The following is a 15,947-nucleotide window of genomic DNA, read 5'->3' on the forward strand; positions in this document are numbered from 1 at the left end:
AGAAGGATCAGCACTCACTGTATTGATGTGAAGAAAAGTTTTGCGTTTATTGATTTACAACATAATCCGACGTTTCGGTCCCACCTGGGGACCTTTCTCAAGGATCCTTGAGAAAGGTCCCCAGGTGGGACCGAAACGTCGGATTATGTTGTAAATCAATAAACGCAAAACTTTTCTTCACATCAATACAGTGAGTGCTGATCCTTCTTGTTCTATATATCCTGTATTTGATCGTGCACCACGAACCTGTTTAAAGATCGGAGTGCTGGTACTGTGGGACTACATATATATATATATATATATATATATATATATATATATATATATATATATATATATATATATATATATATATATATATATATATATATATATATACACACATACATATAACCACACCACTATGAAGAAATATGTAAAGAATAACTCCAGTGGGTATTTAATTTACAAATTGACTCTGCCTTTGAGACACACTGGTTTGCAATGAAAAGAATCTTTACGCCTGCAATTTGCAAAAACACTTGAAAAGAGGCCTCTTTAGGGCCCATTCACATTGTAGATTTCATTCTGATTAAAGTCTGACTGCCTATAATTAAAACTGATTGCTAGTGTTTGCAACAGGGGCCATCGACATATTGAAATAGCTAAGCATCCCAAGTGTTTCATACGACAAACATGTTGCATCACACACTCAAGGGAATAATCTGAATGTAGTGGAAGTCATTGGTTTTAAGTATTTGCATCTAATTAACACTAGAGAGAGAGAGTGGATTTGAAGGAGCTGAAGGCTTTAGAGTAAGCTTGCCATAAGTCTTAATGTAGTCCCACCTGAAAAGATTTAATTACTGTATGTCTAAATACAGCTTATCACAAGCATTTATTATTATAATTTAGGTGAATGTGCCTGATGGAAGAGTTATCTAGCAGACTGTAGAAAAGACAACAGGTAGAACTAAAGGTTAGGTAGAGAAATGGGCCATACCATTTTGATTTAAATTAGTGGTTTAGCAGGAGGGGGGAAGTTCTGATGACATTAATGTTTGCACAGAATTAAAAGGAATGTTACTGGTAAAAAGGAGTTTTCTCATATTTAATACACAGAGAAAATAGTGACTGTCCTCTTAAAAAACTTACATTGCTGAAAATTGATTAACATTTCCCATTTTTATTTTTAAACAGATGAAACACCGGCAAATAATTCACAGCTTGGTAAGTCCCTCAATTACTTACTCTGCTATTTTGTATTGTTTTAATACTTATAATAAGCAATGTTCCAAGTTGCTGGATGCAAATAGCCACATTACACAACAGACACTACTATTTAGGAAGAAATGTTTTCATGTTTGTGTTTTGTCACCATTCATATTAATTGAAAGAACCCCCAACAATCATTTTTTTTACAGAAAATATTGGCACGTTTTGCAAGATTATTAAAAAAAATTATTTTCGTGTGCTTTTTGTACTGTTGAGGTGCTATAGCAGAGTTAAGCTCCCCATAGACGCGACGATTCTTCTTGCCAAACGACCGATTTTAGGGAAGTCCGACCAATCCTTCGAAATTATCATGCGGTTAGTGGGATTCGAACGATCGTACATCTTACAATTTTTTCGGCCGACATCTGTCAGGAAATTGATCAGCCAGGTCATCGCGTAGTCAAGGATACAGGCCGGGTGAAATTAATCGGTATATGCAGTACCAAGTGAGGAATCGAAAGAGTAGTCAAATACAGACAGAGGTCGGTTCAGGCAGCAATACAGGAATAGTCAAGAACAGGCAGGGGTCAAGGAACAGAGAACAGAGAAGAAGCTTGCCCAGAAAATTAAAAAACGTTAGGCAATGAGTAAATGGGTGCACCCCCTTTAAATATTTGTATTTCATACAAACTATGATGTCATCTGCGGCACAGAGAATATAAAAGAATGTGCGCATGCGTGTGCATTTCAAACCTGGAAGCAGCTCGCAGAGGAGGCAACAGCTGCAGATGTCCTGCCTCCCTACTACACCGCAAGGTACAGTTACATGTAGAATGGGAAGTGAAGCAACAGCTCTTCACTTCCCCATCTGCTGATGTACAGTACCATGGTCTGACTGACACAGTGCCCTTACCGAATGCATTTTCATATATTCCTGATCTTTAGGACATACAGTAGGTATTAATCATTATCATTATTTATTTGCATGTTATAAGGATTGTACAAAAGTATTTTATCGGTACATGTATGGCCGGAATTAGGCTGCGTAGATTCAAAACCTTTAGGTTTGTGTTGTTGTGGAGTCAGTATCCCAGTAATACTCACCAGCAGATGGCCTCAGAGAATATAGAGGTATAGAGTAAGTAAAGGTACAATATCCTATTGTCTGTAAAACATCCATTGTGCAAAACAGGATTTAAACCTCAAATGTATCAAATGACAGGTCATAACATAGTTTAACTATAATATATGGATAGAGATCACCTTTAGTCCAAAATTACTGTTCGCTTTCAAACACACTTGTAAGCAATTAAAGGGATCCTTACTCCTGCAATTTGCAATTGTCTTGGAAAGAGGCCTCTTTAGGGTCATTCACAGTACTCTTTATTGATCAATAGTGGCGTTCAATTTGTCCCGTGGTTCTTTACTTTTCCTCTAATTTGGAATTTATCTGCTAGTGATGAGGCAAATCTATGAAATATATACTGTATAACACTGTGCAAAGGGTCTCCACTTTTTAGGGTATCTAAGCATAGTTGCCCCTGCAGGAACGAACTGATCAAAAGTTGATATACATGTCCTGATAACACTTTATTAAGGTTAAGATTTATTGAGGATTGAATAGTAAATTTGAATTCAAATTTTCAAATACTTTTCTGGTGTCAAAATTCACACATTCAAATTTTTACTTAAATAATCTTCGAGTTGTGAGTATATTCTAATTTATTAGAGTTAAAAAAAATAAATTTGAAATTCAACATTTGATAAATCTGCCCATAAATGTAGCTGTTGGTTCACTAACAAAGCCTTTGACAGCACCTCACAATTTAAAAAAAAAATTCTAAAAGATGAGGGTTCATTAATAATTTGCCTCCTTCTGCCCTTCTTAAATGGAGTGCTGCCTAACAAAGGCAGGGTTCCACTTAAAGTGTGCTCTGCAGGTCTCTTGTCTCTGAAATGGCCAATTGTGGCCTTTTTTTAAAAGGAGAACTAAAGCTTAACTAAAGAAGTAGCTAGAAATGTTGTGCACTATGGTTTGGGCTTCTGTACCAGTCCAAGGCATTGACAGCCCTTTAGCAGGGAAGATCTGTGTCTCCATAGATGCCCCAGTAGCTCCCCATTTTTGTGTCTGCTCATTCACTGCACATGCTCTGTGCTTCTTTCAGTTACTGCTTAATTACTACATCTCAGTTCAAAAAGCAGTGCATTCATTAGCATCACAATTTAATAGTCAGCCTTGTAGCATCAGTTTATATTACAGACCAACCTTATTTTCTGCTTGAAAAGTTGTTGAGCCAACTAAGTGTCACAGACACTTTCCAAGATGTTGACCCCCTGTGACAAGTCCTGGCTTTTTGCTGCTATTGAGAAGCTGAAACTTTAGGATGGTACAATAAGTTCAGTATGTAAAATATGGCATTTTTAATAAAATTCATTTTTAGGGTGTAGTTCTCCTTTAACTTTGTACACTGTATAATTTGTAAATAGACCCTAAGTACTTTTGTGAATGACATTTATATTTTTGAGTGTTGGGACTTACTAGGATCTTGTCTTTTGTATGCTGAAGATCATAGAAACACTCCCATCAGTTAATTTTAGGGAGGTGGGTACTAGGCCTGCCTGCCTATTCAGCAAAAAATCCCAGATTTGTGTCCACTGAATTGATAATTGTCCTCTTCTGTAGCTATCACCTCCTTACATTTAGATAAATGCCAGGCATATATATTTGGAGTTACGACTACCTAAAGAAAATTATGTCAAAAATAAATTTCATATTTACTTTGTGCTTTATTGTACATTTTATTCTCTTGATATTTAAGTTGTAATTTATTCAATTACTTTTCTATCTATGTAAAGCTATTTTCTAAAAATTGTAAGAAATAAATAAAAATGCATTCACAATCCTGTATCTAATGTAATTTCCTTTGCTCCAGAGATATGTCATTATATAATACTGCTTACGCTGTATCTACAACAAAAGAATATGACTTTAGGTTTGCAGGTATTCTCTGAATTTGTCTTATTTGATTTAGTCTCAATGCAAGCAATCCTTTAACAGTAAAAAATGCCAGTAAAAAGAAAGTCATTCAGTTTTATATATATATATATATATATATATATATATATATATATATATATATATATATATATATATATATATTTCTTGGATGAGTATCCGCACTCCAAGGCAATGGATAAGTAGGGGTGCACGGTAATATTGACATACAGCAAAGTTTCCAGACCAGCACTCCCTTTTGGTGAAAATCAACAATCTTTTATTGTGACATGGTATCTTATTCCAACGTTTCGATCCCAATAGGGATCTTTTTCAAGGATAAATGACTAGTGCACAAGTGAAGATTTAAATACAGTTCAAAATTGGCGCCAAGTGTGACGTCATGACTTAGAAAAAACCTTTTTCAAACAGTTAACAACATGTATACAGTTGTGAATGTAAATGTATTGCATTTACATTCACAACTGTATACATGTTGTTAACTGTTTGAAAAAGGTTTTTTCTAAGTCATGACGTCACACTTGGCGCCAATTTTGAACTGTATTTAAATCTTCACTTGTGCACTAGTCATTTATCCTTGAAAAAGGTCCCAGTGAGGACCGAAACGTTGGAAAATGAACCTGTGAATAAAGACACTTTTATTTCACTGAATTTGAACGAGTGCGGGTCCTGCTTACTGAATTATATATATATATATATATATATATATATATATTAATGGATAAACCAAAGCTTTACTTACATTTTATTTAGACTAAAAATCCAAATCTTATTTTATTTAATGAAATCTTGTTTTCTTCATTATTTTGGAATTGACAGTTAAAGCATACAGACAGGTGCTATTTGTGGAAGCTGTTATCACTGAAAGCATTGCCTCATGTCAAAATATCATGCATGCACCAGAAAAGGGGACCTGATGCTCATGCCCATGCACAGCCTACACAATTATACACTCTGAGTGGAGAGGGAAAATATGAGAAGGGCACTGATTTCTAGGAAGTGCCAAAATAAAAGTAATAAATCTTGAATTATAGTAATAAAAAAATTAATAAAAAAATATATATATTTTTGAAAAAAAAAGAAACTGGAAAGTTAGTTAATAGATCACGATGAGGCTTACAGGTAGGATTTTAGTGGTTTTAGAAGTCTTTGAAACAACTAAACTCACAAACTCTAGAACCATGATTGTCATTTGATTCATTAAAAGTTCTGATTACAAAAAGTATGAATGAAAAAAGAGCTGAAAGATCTGAAAAAAATACAATTGCCTCAAAAACCTCTAAAAATTCAAGTTTCTTTTCAATTTGTAGCGGAAAAAAATTGGAAAACGTTTTTTTTTGGTTTAGAAATGGCCCAATAGGATCTACGCTGCACCCATTGACTTCTACAGCATGTCAACAACTTTTTCTTGGCGAAGTTTGGCATTAAGGGCTTTTCGAGGTTTTTACACTTAATAAATCTTGAAATTTTAAAGCTTTTTATAAATATAGGAAAACTACAAATTTCTTGGGATTCATGGAAAAAAAATCTCAATTGGGTACTTAATCTCATTTTAAAAATCAGTGCTGGAGCTTCTGAAACTCTTTTTAATTTATGGAATATTATAAAATTATTGTAATATGCTTTGTAATTTACTGTCACGATACTTACTGCCAGGGGACAGGCCGAAACGTTAGTCCTTTGCAACAAAATAATTTTTATATAATTATAAGTCGTGAGAGTGCGGAATCTTTTTTGCAGTGAATAGAGACTTTTTGTTGACTCTGCACCTTTTTGTTTAATCTGTAGTTAAAAATAAAAGCGCAAAGAGACAAGGGATCTGCAGTATTTAGTTATAGTTCAACATATCCCTGCATACAAAGTTACACTCACAGGATAAAAAATATAGTAATCGCATATAAGTTTCTTATCTGTCCTTATGTCTCGCTCTCTGTCCCACTCTGTGTGTTTGGTGCTCACAACCAGTCCCGTGCCGGCAATCAGTCCCTCTATGGTCTGGATTTCAAGCTCTCTCAATTCACACTCGTTCTTGGAGTCGTTTCAGACAGGGCCGGAACTAGGGGTAGGCAGAGTAGGCACGTGCCTAGAGCGCAGAGGTGGAGGGGCGCCAGGCACGTACTTACTTCTACCACTAGTCAGGTGCCTTCTCTGCCAAGCATCTATTCGCGCATGCGCACGAGGGTCTTTTCGCGCATGTGCACAATCGCCTAGCTGGCACGCATGCGTGCACCCAGACGGCTCAGCAACCAGGCAGGCTGCCTAGGGCGCCTGCCTGGCTTGGCCCGGCTCTGGTTTCAGATATAAGGACTCCTCACTATTTATCCAATGCGTTTTTGCTCTGCTGAGAGCCTCTATGCTATAGAGGACTCCTGTGCACCCACGCTGTAGGGCCCATTTGCAGGTAAACAGCTGTACAAGTGAAATGTTTGCCCCTGAGAGAAACAAAAATTAAAAGGGGTAGGGAGTAGAAAACACTGAAGATTCAAACTGCATTATATATATATAAAAAAAAGTAAAGACACAACATAGGAGCGTGTGGATAGCAGCATTTATAAACAGATAAAGAGTATTCCCCTCACCATGTGGCTCATTACTTAATGCTCTCTTGTTTTTTTCCTCTTTGTGTTTTTATTAAAATAATATTGTACAGAAGCAGTAAGGTAATTCCATTTGCAGTAATCTGCTTACTTTAATTAAATTGTGTGGAGCTGCTCTACTTTAAACTACAGAACTGATTGTTCCTTAGACTTTAATATTTGCAATATTGTTATTATGTGTAAAATACGCATGTGGTTTAGCTTTGAAAAGCAATAATACCACATTAGAGAATTACAATTTTACTTATTTTGAAGTGCTGGGGGATGGGTTCTGAAATTAGTACAACTTGCTGTTTTTAGTAGGTATGTACTTTATCAAAACCACTGAACACTTTGAATAAAAATGTTTTTGGAAAGTATTTTCTCCTTGAATTGAATTTTGTCCATGGGGCAGATGTATTAAAGAGCGAAGAGGCTAACGCTAGTGACTTTTCGCCAGCGTTGCGAGATCGTCAATTCCTGACGGTTCCGTTCACTAGCGATAATTCACACTCTATCGCCAGGCGACTTTTCACTCTGGCGAACGGACGTTACTCCGCAAATTCTCTTTTACTGAACGTTAGCTCTTTCGCCAGAGTTGCCTTCAGCACCTCAGACCAGGTGAAGTGCTATAAAGCAGCAGCTAGATCTTCCTCAATCTTCTGTCACATATATCATATCCTGTGTGCTGAAAATGCATTAAAGTTCAAATAACCCTGGCGACTTCTCCTTTTTTTAAGTGGGATTGGCTGCAAAAGTCCTAACTTACTTTTTTGTGTAAGCGGTTTTCTCCACACATTGGGAATTATATCAACTCTCTTGTCTTCCCTGGACATGTGTAATATAAACCGATAACTTAAACCATTTGCCACAATTTTTAAAATAAAGACGTCCATACAACTTTAAATTTTCCGCCCTATGCAAATTGGCCTAAGCACTAGATTACTAGTGACGTTTCTCTAGGCACAAATGAATGCTAGTGCATCTTCCCTACGAAATGCTCGCACAAGTTGGCAGTGTTTGACGCCCGGGATGAAACTTCTCATTTTAGTGAATTATTTGCGCTGGCGAAGTGGTGCAATGGGTGCGAATCTGTTGGCGAAAATTTGCCGATTAGTGAATCTGCCACCATGAGTTTCATGTGATAAAACATGAGAGAACTTTTCTCACTGAACGGAATGTGGCCCATGCTATGGGGCAAATTTATCAAAGAGTGAAGTTAGCGATCTCCAAAATCCGCTAGAGTGAAATTCCTCCACTCGTTTCTATGGGATTTCAAAAGGCGTATTTATCAAAAGATGAACTTTCACATACACCCATTGATAAATACTCTTTTTAAAATTGCATAGAAAAGAATGGAGAGTGGAGGAATTTCACTCTAGTGGATTGTGGAGATTTCTAACTTCACTCTTTGATAAATATGCCCCTATGAGTGGTATGTTATAAACATTTAGGACTAGCTTCAAGATGCCATAATTTTTTGACTCAAATTTTTCATTCACTAGCATGTTTCAGGGGTACATTTACTATGGGTCGAATTTCGAAGTGGTAAAACTTCGACATTCGACCCCCGAATTTTAGAAATTCTGTTGAAGTTTTTTTTTGATTAAATTTTGCCATTTTCGAACGATTTAATCGAGCGATCAAACGATTTTCCAAAAAAAACCTTTGACTTCTAAAAACTTAGCCAAATACTGGCTATAAGTTCTAGGAGGTCCCCATAGGTTAATATAGCAATTGGGCAGCTTTAAGGTGGCGAACAGACAAAGTTGAAGTTTTTTAAAGAGACAGTACTTCAATTTTTTTCTAGGTATGGATTGTTGAATACGTTTGTGAATAAATTTGCCACCTAAATATTTGCCACAAAAAACAACAACAATAGACTGCACAGAAAAAGTTTCTGTGGAAAAATTCACAGCTGAAATAAGTCACTGTGATAAATCACCCATAGATTCCAATGTACAGTATTTGGCATGGATAAAGTAGGCACGAGAAATTCTCTGTTAAAAACTGCCCTTTCACTTTAACGCATTTTTGCTGTTTTGTGAATTTTCTCAATGTTTCGCTAACTTGAAGCGAAATGGGCCAGATTGACTTATCACTACATATATTAACCATGTGAGGAACAATTGGCCACTTTACATACATTTGTGTCTGCTAATGCTATTTGTAACATTCCTTCATGTGATTTTGATGGCTTGAGCAGAAAATGGCATGCAATGGTTGTTTTTAGAAAAATAAGTTGATATGTTAGAGATTCCTTTTTTTTTTGCTTTTGTGTGTTTACATTATCATTTTGATAAATTCTGTATAAGAATTGTATACATTAAAGCAGTGATCCCCAACCAGTAGCTCATGAGCAACATGTTGCTCTCCAACCTCTTGGATGTCACTCTCAGTGGCCTCAAAGTAGGTGATTATTTTTAAATTCCTGGGTTGGGAGCAAGTTTTTGTTGTATAAAAACCAGGTGCACTGCCAAACAGCCTCAATGTAGGTTGACAATCCACATAGGGGATATTAATGGCCAATCACAGCCCTTATTTGGCAGTCCAGAAACATTTTTCATGCTAGTGTTGCTCCCCAACTCCTTTTACTTCTGAATGTTGCTCACAGGTTCAAAAGGTTGGGGACCCCTGCATTAATGTGAATCTGTCGTCATTTTAAACTTTTTTTTTTTTTTTTTTGCATTTTTATAAAAAACACACATCCATAAACACTGTCTGGCAAATAAAATGTTAATCCACAAATCCATGCATAAGTTATTTTAGTTTTTATTTTGTCATGGGGGCTTCCATTTTTGCTCATTAAACATTTATCCTGTGCTGCTCTAACAGCAGGCACAGCATTACCTGTGTGCTTGGAGGCAGCCACTCTATAATGAAAAGCCAGGTCGCACTACGACATGAGAATCTAGCTGTACACTCAACCTCCCCTCTCTGCCCATGCGTGTGATGATTGGAGGAGAGAGGTCACATGGTTTGCAGGGAAGCAATTACTTTCACTTTCCTACGTCCTGCTCTACAGCTGCACTAGCAGCCCCTCCTCCCACAGACACTATCAAAGCTCCTGCGGTTCTGTAAGTTTGTTCTCTGTATTCCTTTGGAGGGGGGAGCTTTCTCTCCTTGCTGCCTTTCTAGTTAGTTTTACTGGTTTCAGTTTTACTGGTTTCTAGATGAGGTAAAGGAGCTGTGAGTTCCCTCTGCTATCCACCTCACACACACTGCGCTCCTTTCCTGCCTGCAATACTTCTTTTTTCATTAACTACTTACTGCCTCCTTTCTCCTGAGCTATTTTAACCCTTCCTAGACTTCCTCCTAAGTTTTCCTGGTTTTCAAGTATGTCCTCCTTATTTTATCCTTTTTTTCTATTTCCTGTCATCAGTCCTGGGAATGTACTCCTGTGTTTCTGCCATTCATTTTTGTGTAAACAAATATAATAAACTATCTATATAAAATATTTTTTCCAGTGCCCAAAATGGATTGTGTGTGTATATATATATATTTTTTTTAAATGTAAGTGGGGGCAGTGATCACAGGACTATCTTATTTCAGTCCTTCTGAAGTGGTGTCAGTGGCAGCTTATCTTGATACCTGCCTATTGTTCCATTGACAGGCTCAGCAGACAAGGCTCTATTTACATTACAGCAGCTTGTAGGAGGGAGGGGTAATGACATCACTCCAACTTGCAGTGCAGCAGTAAAGTGTGACTGAAGTTTATCAGAGCACAAGTCACATGACCTGAGGGCAGCTGCGAAATGTCAAAATGTCTAGCCCCATAGCAAATTTTAAAATTAGATCCATTTCTTGTTTTGAAAAACGGATTTCAATGCAGGATTCTGCTGTAGTAGCACTATTAACTGATACATTTTGTAAAAAACATGTTTTTCCATGACAGTATCCCTTTAAAAATATGATGCTGCACCTTATGCATAGAAAATGATCTGGAATTGATGGCAAATGATGGGACTATATATATAATTCTTTTAAGATCAGTATTGCACAGGAACATTTATGATTTAATAAAGAAAAAGCAAATCCCTAAAATATGTATTTTTTCTCCGTATTCAAGACTATGACATGCTGTTACCTTTAGTTTGAAATAAAATTGGTACCAATGTTAAGGAAACTTAAAGGAACTGTAACACTCAAACTTATTAATTTCAAAATCCATTCTATACCCCTCTAACAATACATCTATCCTGCACAATAGTTTTTATTTCAAGTGCTTTATGTAAAAATAACATTAAAAAAGTCATCTTTTTAACAGTGCCAGACCCTACATGCTAGTGCTCGGTTTGACCTCCCCACATCTCCTCCTCAAACCTGAAGTCAGTTGCTGCAACTTTATGAAGGATATTCTAGCCCCTTGTGTTTTAACTCAGCGTGATTTGTTGCTGTAAGTGCTGCAAGGCAGCTCCCAGGTCAGCCATAAATCCACACAGTCAGTCCATTCATTCCTTCACCTGCTCCCAGCACTTTGCCCCCGGCACAGCAATAAAGAAGTAATGATGCCAGCTGTGGAGCGCGCACATAGGTGTTTGGCACAATTGAAGTTGCCCTATCGCCTTTTCTTTACTGTTTTCTCAAAATTGTAAAGTTTAATGTTCATGTCTCTAGTGTTTCAGTTTGGCAGCTCAGTGATCCGTGGCCCGTTTTGCTTCGGCAAAAATTCACTAAACGGCGACAAAGTCCATGGGTGACAATTTTTTTGATGCACAGCTATTTTTTTCACGCATTGGACTCAATTGGAGTATTTTTCGATGTGAAACCTGGCAAAAAAATTCACTCATCACTACTCAGCAGGGTTAAAGATAACAAATATATAAATTTAGAACAGTTAAAGAGTCGGCGATCCCCCCCCCTGCTGCTTTAGAAGGTGAAACATTTTAATTTACACTTCAATATTAGAAAAACGGTCACAAACAGAAAATAGAAAGTAATTGGAAAAAGTCTTTATTTCTGGTGAATGATCTGAAACCAACTGAACTGAAAGGTGAACACCCTCTTTAAAATTAGATAAATAAGTAAGTTACCGTATATACTCGTGTATAAGCCGAGTTTTTCAGCTCACAAAATGTGCTGAAAAAATTGACCTCGGCTTATACGCGGGTCTTTTAGATGAAATACGGTAGAAGGCAGACACGCAGCGCTGCCGTCTCTTTGTGGGGAACCTGCCCACCGACAGCTCCCGAAAGGCCTTGCGAGCGGCTTCTGATCTCTGACGTGCACATGACGCGCGCTGCTGCTGGGAAATGTACCGTAGTTTTTATTGGGACCCAAACACACCGCTTTATTGAAGCCAGCAGTGACCGCAGAGGTTAGCGGAGAGTGTGGATGTACTAGAGCAGGACCATCAGCAGCACTTCTTTACCGGGGTAAGGCAGGCAGGTTGGGGGCACCTTAATACGATGTCTTAGTTATCTGTTTGCTTGTGACGCCACTTTTTAGCATTTTTATTCTACTTGTGGGCTGGGGACGCCTCCATGGCTGCACAGGTTTATAATGTGACTTCTCTAAAAGCCCCTGGTGCTACTGGGTATCACTGATGGGCACTGGTGCTACTCTTTGTGGGGAACCTGCCCACCGACATCACCGAGGGGGAATGATGGTGTGGGTAGAGAGTTTGTGTGTGTATATAGTATATGTGTGGGGAGTTTGTGTGTATAGTATGTGTGTGTGATTATTTTGTGGGAAGAGTGTGTGTGTAAAGTATATGTGTGTCTATGTGTGTATAATTGCTAGTGGAAAGTATATTTTGTCTCAGCTGAAAAATATCTGTAATATAAATCCACTGGGGGGGGACAAATTTTCAGTGATTTAGTTTGCGCTGTAGTGATGTTAGTTGTGTCTAGGCTTATACGCGAGTCAATAAGTTTTCCCAGTTTTTGTAGGTAAAATTAGGTACCTCGGCTTATACACGGGTCGGCTTATACACGAGTATATACGGTAATAAATAAGGAAACATTCAACTTTGGTAAAATCTTAAATTTATTTGACAAAAAAACCTATAAAATACATTAATTTGAATTTTGATAAATAGGCATCCATAGGTAGCCAAAAAACATGCAGATATTTGCAACTTAGTGGGCCAAAATATGCAGATCTAAACATTTGGTCTAAAAATGCTATTAATTCAAAGTACAAACAGATAGTAGGCAAGGCAGTGGAGCCCCAGGTGATCAGCCTGATGGGCTAAACTACTGAAAATAAAAAGTATATATAATCTACCATCAGGGTTGGACCCGAGCGTGGGGGCCCACTGTGTTCCACACTTCTGGGGCCCCCCGTGCGCATGCGCAAACACTGGCATGAATGCCGATGAGCCAACATCTTGTTGTTAGCAGTCTAAAAATGCTGATTTCTCAGAAACTGCTGAAAATGGAAAATTAAATTAAATTGCCTCTGTAAATCTTTACAATAATTCTTCTTTTGGTTTTAGATACCATTTAAGATGTGTTCAGTTAAAGTATGCCTAACTGTACACCTAAATGTGCTGTTAAAGTACACCTTAAAGTACTTCAGAGTCAAACAGAGAAACAATACTATTTTGGTCAAAAAATACTCCTAACAAATTCTATGCTGCCTGCTTTTGGGGGTGTTGTCAAACACAGAGGAATAATGAGCAAGCTGCAGAAGAAAATGATTTTTGTTCATAAATTTGCACTGATCTATAAAGCTTTGATATTTATGATCCAGTACATCATATTATCTATATTGTCTATACTGTAATAATTGTAAATTTTTAAGGCAAATTTGTATTTTATTTCAGCTCACCCAGGAAATCAGCAGTTCCAGATAAACTCTGTCACCAGCGCACTCATCTCAGGAGTTGTAATCCTCGGTGCAACTAGTTTTTCTTTCTTCATAATTGCCCTAACTCTCCTGAACAGAAAGAAGCAAAACAGTTTGGTTTTGTGTGGCATTCGCAACCCAGTTTTCAATTAATTGGTTTGATTTGCACTTCCACCCCCCCATTTTTAAAAAAAAGTTTTTAAAAATGTACTAACATGGACAATTCAGTATTGGACTGCCATGTCTAACGATCAAATTTGGGTTCCCTGTTTTTGCATGAGCACTGAAATGTTTTGATGACCATAAGTATCTTGCAAACTGAAATATGAAAATAAAATGCTACATTGAATGTCATGTGTTAAATACTGTGTCTAACAAGTATGCATATATAAAGAGCACTTTTGCATTGCTATAATAGTTACAATTACAATGATTTGCTCTTTATATAATGTATCAAACTGCTATAGAATGCATATATCTGATTTGTGTAAAATGATATTGATCGATAATCCCGAATGTTTACTTTCTAACCTGTTCATGCTTCAGGCCCTTTCATTTTTATGTGCTAAGTAATTCCTTTATTTTAGAAAGGCAGCTGTTGTAGTATTAAATCTCTCTTTTAAATTGCACCTTTGAGTGAATTGCACCTTTGAGTGTGTAACATTTAATTAGGGGGAGCAGGCCAAAGCAAGAGTAATAGTATATTTTGCAAGTGTTGTGTCCCTTTTCTAGATGTTTAGTAAAACTCCCTGTCTATACTTGATACTGTATAAAAGCATGTTGTGTTGTAGATGCCACAGAACTATACATCCCATTATTCTCAACAATGTATGCTGTGGTGCAGGTTGTCATTTACTGTACATGATTTACATTATACATTCATCATCATTGGAAAGAAAGAAAATAAAAATATAACATTTGTATTACAAGCTCCAGTTTGGGTTATAGATGGTGTCTATAGTAACAATGGGGATAATAGTTTCTGGGAAGGGACTGTGGCTGTGGGATTACAGGTATAGTAGAGAGAAATGATGCCTATAGTAGCAGTGGGATAATAGTCTCTGGGAAGTGACTGTGGCTGTAGGATAGCAGGTATAGTAGGGAGAGATGGTGCCTATAGTAACAGTGGATAATACTCATGGGAAGGGAGTGTGACTGTAGGATAGCAGGTATAGTAGGGAGAGATGATGCCTATAGTAACTGTGGGGATAATAGCCTCTGGGAAGTGACTGTGGCTGTGGGATAGCAGGTATAGTAGGGAGAGATTGTGCCTATAGTAGCAGTGGGGATAATAGCAACTGGGAAGGGGCTCTGGGATAGCAGGTAAAGTAGGGAGAGATGGTGCCTATATTAGCAGTCGAATAATAGCCTCTGGGAAGGAATAGTGGCTGTGGGATAGCAGGTATAGCAGGGGGCGCCTATAGCAACAGTGGGTAATGCACACACAGCACATAGCCTAGAAATGATAAGGGCCATGTCACACCAATTTTTTTCTCTGCCAGTGTATCCACACCAGTGAAGAAAATGCAGATCTGCTCAAAATCACTGTGTACTAAAAGAAATGGCATTAGGCTTTTAGTGCACAGATGGACAGAATTGCAGAGAAATGCAGCAACTTCCAGATCGGATCCCATAAAAATGTTTAGAGGTATACATTAAAAAGTATAGCAGCACCTGCTATTGCCTGACAGGTTTAGAGTGTCCCTGCCCTTAATCATAGGTAAAACAATATAAGTATACTTATATTGTTACACGCAAGTGTTTTAAGTCCTATTCCCCTGCAGTGCCCTGTGGGAAAAATCTGAAACAAAGGGCTGAGTTTCCTCTTGTGTCTCCTTTGGTGGAACGCAGGAGAAATCCACTGCAGTGAACATGGGTTGTCACCCATGTGTAAGAGCCCTTATAAAGGAACACAAACCCCCAGATACCCAAACTGTGCATAAAACATATTTTCTTCTACGTCCCTCCATGTCAGTACACATGGGGCATTGCCCCTCCCAGACCTGGAGGTAGGACCTATAACATAGCCAATCAAAATGAATCATGACCTATAAGACCACATGACCTCCTCCTCACCACAGTTATTTTTTGTCCTACTGGACAGGGAGGTAGGATCTCCCTCCTCACTTTTTATTTTTTGTTGAATTTTGAGAGAAATCAAACACAAGTTTTTGTTTTCTTTTGCATTTTCTTTTTGTTTATTTATTTATTTATTTTTTACCTCTGTGTAGACACAGAGGGATGATTCCCAGGTAATGGAGACGATTTTACCTGATGCCTCAAGACGCATAATCTGTAAATTATCGCTTATTGGGAAGAAATGCAGGTGTGGGCATATCCATGGTCCTAGCCCTGTGCTAAAATAGCCC

The 15,947-nt window shown here is 37.6% G+C and overlaps 1 protein-coding gene across 1 annotated transcript in view; it reads left to right on the top strand.

Moving 5' to 3' along the window:
• The window catches only part of zpld1.S (zona pellucida-like domain containing 1 S homeolog), a 50,971-nt gene extending 36,466 nt beyond the window's left edge, over positions 1 to 14,505 (top strand). Inside the window, 2 exon segments of the mRNA NM_001094327.1 lie at positions 1,180 to 1,209; positions 13,556 to 14,505. Coding sequence (NP_001087796.1) covers positions 1,180 to 1,209; positions 13,556 to 13,731 — 206 coding nt within the window. The 3' untranslated portion in view covers positions 13,732 to 14,505.
• Positions 14,506 to 15,947: the final 1,442 nt, after the last annotated feature.

The sequence above is a fragment of the Xenopus laevis genome, chromosome 2S (assembly GCF_017654675.1).
Source record: "Xenopus laevis strain J_2021 chromosome 2S, Xenopus_laevis_v10.1, whole genome shotgun sequence".
Classification (NCBI taxonomy): Eukaryota; Metazoa; Chordata; class Amphibia; order Anura; family Pipidae; genus Xenopus; species Xenopus laevis.